Source organism: Branchiostoma floridae, chromosome 14 (assembly GCF_000003815.2).
Source record: "Branchiostoma floridae strain S238N-H82 chromosome 14, Bfl_VNyyK, whole genome shotgun sequence".
Taxonomy (NCBI): domain Eukaryota; kingdom Metazoa; phylum Chordata; class Leptocardii; order Amphioxiformes; family Branchiostomatidae; genus Branchiostoma; species Branchiostoma floridae.
In genome coordinates this window covers 1353172-1362238 of record NC_049992.1, presented here as the reverse complement: position 1 = coordinate 1362238, position 9067 = coordinate 1353172, and the positions used below count along the sequence as shown (strand labels likewise).

The 9067-nt window shown below is 40.9% G+C and overlaps 3 protein-coding genes across 3 annotated transcripts in view; all 3 read left to right on the top strand.

Moving 5' to 3' along the window:
• Positions 1-1477: 1477 nt before the first annotated feature.
• On the top strand, positions 1478-4215 carry LOC118430837 (fibrinogen-like protein 1). The gene is made up of 2 exons (XM_035841870.1): positions 1478-1574; positions 2217-4215. Exons 1-2 carry the CDS (start codon positions 1478-1480, stop codon positions 2957-2959), a joined length of 840 nt encoding a protein of 279 aa, XP_035697763.1. The 3' UTR covers positions 2960-4215.
• Positions 4216-6110: 1895 nt separating this feature from the next.
• On the top strand, positions 6111-7946 carry LOC118430836 (fibrinogen-like protein 1). The gene is made up of 2 exons (XM_035841869.1): positions 6111-6135; positions 6893-7946. The coding sequence occupies exons 1-2, from the start codon at positions 6111-6113 to the stop codon at positions 7702-7704; spliced, it is 837 nt and encodes a 278-aa protein (XP_035697762.1). The 3' UTR covers positions 7705-7946.
• A 637-nt stretch (positions 7947-8583) lies between these two features.
• Positions 8584-9067, top strand: part of LOC118430835 (fibrinogen-like protein 1) — a 1953-nt gene continuing 1469 nt past the window's right edge. Inside the window, exon 1 of the mRNA XM_035841867.1 lies at positions 8584-8589. Coding sequence (XP_035697760.1) covers positions 8584-8589 — 6 coding nt within the window. The remainder of the gene's footprint in view (positions 8590-9067) is intronic.

Here is a 9067-nt window from a genome sequence, read left to right as displayed (position 1 = left end):
ATGACGTTGCTCAAGTGATGATCACTATAGCTAACATGGATGCTGGCAACATTCTATGAAATATATATTTACCTACTGTTCTGTTCAATTGAGCGAAAAAAATAAACTACAGCCCACATGTTTAGTGTGGCTTGTCATGAGTCAGGTTTCTTAACTTTATGGTTTACATAATTTTTATTCTCTGTAGGTGAAATGCCGGACGTGGTCAGGTGCCGCGCACCCTAACCGTTACAGCAGTTCCGTACGTAGCTCGTACAAACAAACAAAACAAAAATACAAAGCTCCCCTTTCTGTTGTAGTCGTCAAATATTGTGAAATACACAGACTTGGCAGGTAGGCGACATACCATACACATTTGTCAGTTACCATCAGCCCGCACAAACAAATGACACCTCCCTATAGGCGTAAGGTGCACTCTAACTGCATTTGCTTCAAGTTTGCGTCACTGCGGGGTTCGAAAGATATCAACAACGAATTTCAGGGATAAAGAACGAATTTTCTTACTTTTTTTGTCTATTTTGTCGTCTTGTTAGTCATACAAGTATTACGCAATATCTGAATTATAGAAAATCGGAGAAAATAACAAAACAGTGACGCAGTGAACGAAGCCCGCAGTGATTTGACGCAAGTGCATTGAGAGTGCACAGTTAGTCCCTCGTTGTAAAGGTGTGACGGACGTAAATGGCCATTCTCCTCTGATATTCTCTATCCCCATAAATGATTCAGGTAGCAAAAAAGTTCAGCATATCTACATGAATTATCTTTAAAGTTACCAGCATATGTTCATGTCACATGACCTTCAAACAAGCGTAGCTCTTACAGCTATCTACAAGTCCAGAGTACAACGGATGAACGGCGCTTTGAATCAACAGGAATACTAATTATAACCCCTATCCTGTGGGCATTAGCGGGCTTTACTGAAAAAAATTTGGTTATAAAAGCACGGCAACTCGTCGAGGTAGATCATTGTAGAAGCAGAAGCAGACCGGAAGCCATTTCTCGACCAGTGCACGGTGTGAAACTAAAGGTGCGTCTGATTATACTTTCTTCTTACCTTGTTGTCAGGCAAACAATGTGCAACATGTCCCCTGTTACAGGTAATGTGCTTAAAACAAAACACACAGTAAGACCAAGAGTGCGTAGTCTAGTAGTTAACACCCCTGCTTCTGGACCGAGAGGATGGAGTTCGAATTCCGGCTGTGTCGTTTCCGCGACATACACACTACTGAAAAGGGCCGCTTAGGACGGGACGTTAAGCCGTCATCCACAATTCATTGTACAAGGAACTTGTAAATCTGTTCATGATGTCTACTTTCTCTGTCACGACTAGTGGAAGATAAGATCTTCAATGAATTTTTACTAGTATGAGATTACGCCCAATTTTTCCACCATTGTCAGTCGTTGTCTTGTTCAGTCAAAGAATGAAGCATAAAAGCACTGAAGGCAGTCTATGTGACCATTGTTTCTACAGGTGACCATGCTCGTACTGTGGGTTATCTGCGCCATAGCCTGGACACAGGTGGGAACAGGGGCAGATGTCGGGGGCAACATACCAGGGGAAGCGGGCACACATGGTAAGCTGACACGTTAATGAAGGTTAGACATCCAGTTAAACAATATTTCAATCTATACAACTGAACAAAATTTGGAGATTTTCTTCCGGACGTTTTGAGTAACTTCCATCACTCTTCTTCAGTTCGTTCTAGTGAGGCTTAAGATCAGCAAAGGGTGTTCAGCAAATTTCTTTACTTTTCTCGTAACATTTTATGATATAGTTATCGGATTGTAGGACTTCTACTAGATTTCCCACTATGTTTTCCTTACACCCCCTTTCCACTAGAGGATCGACCGATTAGTGACTAAAACTTGACAGATCGATTAATGAAGGTCATGGACAAATGACGACAATCAGTGATCTTTTACGTTTCGTGTTATTTGTAAAGCATGCTTTTACATCGTACTTCATATCCTCTAAAAAAAAGGGTAACATAAATTTATTTTTGTCGCTCAATGGAAAGGAGGTCTCAGTTTCATGTGTTTACTCACTGAAGAACCTGACATCACCATGACACCCAAACATGCTGACGAAACAAAAAACCGTCAACATTCGATGACCGTGCAGATCTACTTCATATAATACACAATATATGCGACCATTTTTATGTTTGCTATTGCTTGTTAATCAATGATTACGATGATGTTGAATATATTTACAGATGAAAGCCTGAACCAACATGCGGAAGTCCAGAGGAACGACCCTCCCCCAGGTGCGGCCCACTTTGAAGACTGTGCAGACCTTTTCCCTCTACTCTACTGGACAAACTCAGTACACGATGGAGTCTTCCCCATCAAACCTGAGTCTTACTATGGCAACTTTGACGTGTTCTGTGACATGACTACAGACGGTGGGGGCTGGACTGTCATACAGAGGAGGTTTGACGGGAGACTCAACTTTCACAGAAACTGGGCAGACTACAAAAATGGGTTTGGAAGGGTCGAGGGGGAACACTGGCTTGGTCTGGATAAAATTCACAACGTAACATCCCAGACTAACTATGAGTTATATGTGCAGCTAGAAGACTGGGAAGGTAACACTGCCCATGCTAGATATGACACCTTCAATGTTGGGGATGAGAGTACAGATTATACACTGCGCATCGGGGGGTACAGTGGGGATGCTGGGGACTCTTTGGCTGTCCATAATGGTATGAAATTCAGTGCTAGAGATAGGGACAATGATGTGTGGAGTAGTGGTCACTGTGCTCAGGATCGTTCAGGAGGCTGGTGGTATGACGCTTGTGCTCGCGCTGTTCTGAATGGTCTCTACTTCCAGCCAGAGGACTACCACGGTTCTGACACAGGGTGGGGTGTTTACTGGGTCGGCTGGAAAGGTTCGTACTACTCACTGAAAGCCACCAAGATGATGATACGGCCTGGAAACTTTGTTCGCAATCTGTAACTTAACAGCTACTCATACAAAGCTTAACATTTACCATGCTCTATGCGTCAGTTTTGTAGCAGCATGATTATTAAAGATTAGAAATGTTTACATAGTCATACATTGTGTACGTACTTGCATGTACATTAATGTACCGAATCTAAAGATAGGGGATACCATTGTCAACAATGGTTGAACCATGGTTGAATTTTAAGGATCTCCTATACATTTACATATTCATTGTTTGATATGCCAAATGCTTGATCTTGGTATCACTTAAAGTGCTCCACAGTGCAAAGGTCTATGATATAGTGGTTAAAGCAGTATTTGCCACACAGGCCATTAAGTCTACATTACTTCTCTGTTCTAATTCATCTAATTATTTATTTATTAGTCAATTGTAACCAGTTTGCGAACAATGACTTATTGTGACAATTACACACAAATTGTTCTTTTTACATCAGTTGGTCGGGGTAGGGCAGACGACGGGCAAGCAAGAAATTTAGGCAACTGGGTCATTGTAGAGTCTTTCGGCACAATATAAGAATGTCTTTCTTAGCCGTTCAGTTCTAGCTTTCGGCTTAGTGAACGGATTGCTGTTTCTTAACTGTCTTACTCTTGCCAAACTTTACAAGGTATTGATTGATGGTCGAGGTTGTTTGTTGGGAATTTTCTTAATTTACAAAAGAAGAGGTTCAACTACTTGTATGTTGGCCTGGGACTATATTGGCTTATAGATTCCTCTGTATGTGAGTAAGACCTTGAAGTGTATTTGTTGATTATATTTGTAGACCGAAACACTTGACACTAAAAACACACAACTCAATTATGTCATATTAACGCCACAGTCACCGCTGCTGTTGAAATTACTCACTGATCAAAGCAGGAAACTTATCAACATGGAGACAGACATATTCTGATGATATACAAGTACTTGTAAAAGAGCAAACATATGTCAAAAGTTTAATCCATGCAACAGTGCTTTAGCAGTATTGTAAGTAAAGATAAAGGTTGCACACCAACTACTCTCTCAAAGCCACCATGATGATGGTACGGCCTCTAAGCTATATCCGCAATCTGTGACGTAACAGCCATTCATACAAGCTAAACGTTTACCATGTTTCATGCAACCGTTCTGTAGCAGTATGTCTAGTCAAGATTAAAAATGTATACACGTCATACAATGTACATGACATGTACACGTGCCAGATTTACAGGAATTTGCACCAAATTTTCAGTTGATGTAAGTCAAATAAAGACGTGCTGTTTACCTTGAAGTTAGTCTAAAATCTTACACTACACACGCACGCACAGTGAAACTATACAAGATGAGGAAAAACGTTTAGAGACAAATTTGACCAAAAATGTGAAAACGTGTGCAACACCCAAGGTTCTCCACAGTGTTAAGGTTGATAATGAAGTGGTTACGGCAGTATTTGACACCACAGCCAGTAGTAATGTTACCACTACTCATGCCAAAATTTATGATTAAAAGTTATAATTCGATTAATTTTCTAGGATGTTGGTTTGAAAGTCTCAAAAGAAGAACGTATACTGCTTATTACCTGTTAATGTATTGGTTTATAGATATTTCTATATCTCAGTAAGTTTATTTACTGACTTTTTACCAAAAGAGCCTTGATGACATTTGCAAAGGAAAACACTAGAGATCTGACACATAGAATGGACCTAAAACATACAATAACATTACATCACATTAACTTGTGAGAGCACTTGTTGAACGGTACAGCTGACCCTACGGCCACCTGAGCTACGGGACGAGTAAGAAGAAGTAAAGAACCGCTGCTGTTGACATTCCTCGCTGATCAAAACAGTGAACTAACTTCACAGCACGGAGACAGACATGTTATCGCAAATGGGCAAACATAAGTCAAAACTTCAAGCCCTAAATCTACAAACTTTCAAACGCACTTTTCACCTGACGTTTGTTGCCGTCCATTACCAGCGTTACATACAACAACATTAGGAGACCGCCACAAGACGAACACTCTGACCGCCTGGTCATTAATATTGCGCCGGTAAAAGAGAGATAAAAATCTATCGAACAGCATGTCCTGTTGTATTGTACACATGTCGAGATACGACAGAAAATTTTCATATCCAGCAGATGTTCTGTCACATGAACTTTAAACAAGGGCATCTCATTTTCCGCTGAGGACTATTTACACTAGTCCACAGTACAACGGATGAACAACACTTTGAATCAACATGTATACTAGTAGTAATTATAGCTCCTATTAATATTCTGTGAGCATGTCATTTCACAGAAAAACAAGTTTGCTATAAAAGCACGGCACCCTGCCGAGTTAGTACACTGTACATGTGCAGGCAGAAACAGACAGGGAACCTCAATTTCTCCAGCCATTCACCGAAGTACAGGACTTCGTGTGAAACTAAGGTGGGCTTAGTTTTCACTGTAGTATCGTCTTTATTTGTTGTCAATATACACGACTGTTCGTGATGCAAGCAATATAAAACCTCTTTCCTGTTACAGTCACTGTATTGAAAACATGATACAAGACAGCACGAACGAGAGTGCGTAGTCCAGTGGTTGATAACCATGCTTTCATATGGACCTAGAGGTTGGGAGTACGAATCTCGGCTGTGTCAGTTCCCCGACATGCCCTCTGCTGGAAAGGGTTGCAGCCCCTTAAGACAGAGATGTTAAGCCACCGTTTATTGTGCGTTCCGAAAAGAGCTAAGGATGTTAATTTGCCCGGTGCAATGAACCTGTATATCCTGTTCATAGCGTCTGTTTTCGCTGTTAAGACTGGTGGAAAATTAGCTCTTCAATCAGTTTAACTAGTTTTAGATAATGTTCAATTTATTCAGCATTGTCTGTCATTGTTTAATTCAGTAAAATAATGAAGCACACACAAGCACTGAAGGCAATTATTTTATGCTACCATTGTTTCTACAGACGACCATGCTCGTGCTGTTGGTTATCTGCGCCATAGCCTGGAGACAGGCGGGGGCAGTGGCTGCTGAGGGAGGCGAAATACCAGGGGATGCGGACACACATGGTAAGCAGATATTTATGTCGTAAGAATTACAATTTTCATTTGCATTTCCACTGAAAAGCTAGCTCAGATTTGCACAAACTGGCAATTCTCATGAATCTTAAAACAGTAAATCAGGTCATTTTACAGAAATGTACTGCAGACTGAGGCTCGTGAGTGAATTCCAACCAGTCTCTGGGTATCACTATACATTTTCTGTTTGTTAAGTCAATTTCTATACTTTTTTGGCAACATATTTACTAAGTAATTATCAGATGTCGAACTTCTACTGGATTCTCCACTCCGATGTTTCTTTCCGCTAGAAGGCGCGACCACTGCTTGACCAAAACTTCTACACATCGCTCGCTCAACGAATTCCATATCCAGACAAAGCTACGTCTTGTGTCCTTTGTTATCTTTTACAACTCTTGTCTTTCAACTTTGTCAAGAACCTGCAAACCACCTTGACATCAAAGAAGACGCCGAAACCGGAAACAATCCCCCATCTGCCTCTACTGTACTGGACTCTGGCTGACATGTTTCATGTTCATGCGACAAAATGCCTGTTTGATATCTATTGATTATCAATCAATAACTACATGTAAATTTAAGTGTGTATAATTTATTTACAAAAACAACAGGAGCTAATTGACTCATTTGCATTAACTGTGTCTTAGCCTTGCTATCCTTTGAAATCCAAATTGTCTTCAGCTTGACTTTGCCTTACCTTTGTATTCTTTGGAATCCAAATTGTCTTCAGTCTGAATTGTCTTACAACGTTTCCTATTGGACATCTGAAATTGTCTTCATTCATAGTTAGAGTATAAAAGACCTGTTTCTTGCAGATCACTTCAGTGTCACTGACGAAGGATAGTGGATTCTATCCGAAACGTCTGACCGTTTCCAAAACCATATCCAGTTACTTGAGTACCTATTTTTTGGTGTATCGTATTACCTGGATGTCTAACTTACATCGACGTATTTACAGATGCAAGTCTGATCCAGCATGTGGATGTTGGCGTCCTGAGGAACGACCCTCCCCCAGCCGCGGCTAACTTCGAGGACTGCTCTGAGCTCTATCCCCTACTCTACTGGACCAACACTGTGCATGATGGGGTCTATCCTATCAAACCACGATCTTCAACCGACCACTTTGACGTCTTCTGTGACATGACTACAGATGGTGGGGGCTGGACTGTCATACAGAAGAGGTTTAGTGGGAGACTCAACTTTGATAGGTACTGGGCAGACTACAACAAAGGGTTTGGGAATGTCGAGGGGGAACACTGGCTTGGACTGGATAAGATTCACAACCTGACAGCCCAGAATAGCTATGAGTTATATGTGGAGTTAGGAGACTTCGAAGGAAACTTTGCACACGCTAGATATGATACCTTCAACATTGGGGATGAGAGTACAGATTATACACTGCACATTGGGGGGTACAGTGGGGATGCTGGGGACTCTTTGGAGCACTACCATAATGGGATGAAATTCAGTGCTAGAGATGCGGATAGGGACAATGATGTGGGTACTTACCACTGTGCTCAGTTCCATTCAGGCGGCTGGTGGTATAATGCTTGTGCTGCGTCTTCCCTGAACGGCCCCTACTACCAGCCAGGGGAGTATCATGGTTCTGACACAGGGTATGGCATGTGGTGGTATGCCTGGAAACATGAACACTTCTACACACTGAAAACCACCAAGATGATGGTGCGGCCTCGAAACTATAACCGCAATCTGTGACTTTACAGCTGATCATACAAAGCTTTAGAATTTACCATATGCATGGCCCATGCAACAGTTCTGTATCAATATGATTAGTAAAGACTACAAGTTTATACATACATTGTACATGAATGTACTGATGTACGTTAGATGAAAATGGAATATCATGATAACTGGTGAATACAAAGAATATTGTTGTGACATTAAGTGGCTCTGTGATATTTACATATTCGACTTTTCAAATGCACTGCTTTATCTTGATATAAGTAAAAAATCAACTATCTATATTTTTGTAATACTATTATATAAAAGACGAGAGACTGTGCCCACTGTTTAAAACAAACAGGTGCTATCATCATCATTCTCCCGAGTGAGATGCTCTATAGAGGGCTTTTCTCAGTATTTATTTGAGATTGAGATAGCATTGAAAAAAAGAGGGCAATCCTCAATGCAAGCCTGAGACAGATATCACATTTCACTCTCTATGCGGGTCATCTTATTTGAAAAAAAAGCTTTTAATGTACGAATAAAGTTAATATATAACATGCACACTGGGGCTAGTAGCATTATACGATGAACAAAATATTTAGACACAAACAACACAAATCCAAACATGTCAAAACGTAACACTTAAAATGCTGAACAGTGGAAAGGCTAATAATACAGCGGTTACAGCAGTATTTGGCATACAAGCCAGTAGTACTTTTACTATTCATGCCAAACTTTATAAGGTATCGAATGATGTTCTATGATGTATGATGCGAAGTCTTTTGGTTGAAAACAAGACGTAACCACATGCCAAATATCAATGCAATCCATCCCAAAAGTCTTGAGTTATGCTATTCATTCTCACATAAAAACTCTACCGAAAACATAACCTTCTTGGCGAAGGTAAAGATGGAGGTGAAATCCTTAGCTGGTATTGAATTCGTCGTAAAAATGTAACGGTCGGATGAGGGTTAAATAGAAACATTTGTATGTCTGTAAAATCTATTTGTTGAGCTTTGCCGATCACATGTGTAGCCTGGAATCCAGCCGTGTACATGCCTGACGCGGCGGCCATGTTGATGTTGATGGAACGCCTGTTCGAACGAGCGCTATAATTCAGCCAATCAGAAATCTTGCATAAAATCTATGCGAATATGCAAATGCCGATTGTTCAAATGGTAACGGACACCAGACGTGTTGTCAGGAAGCGTACCTTAGGGGAGCGACCAAAGCACAATACGACTGGATTCCAGGCTATCACATTTGTAAAGTTAAACACTAGACACGTAAAACACACAATTCCACCATGTCATGTTGACGTCACATTCAGTGCTGCTGTTGACATTATTGGTCATTGATCAAAGCCAGGCGACTTACCAACATGGAGACAGAC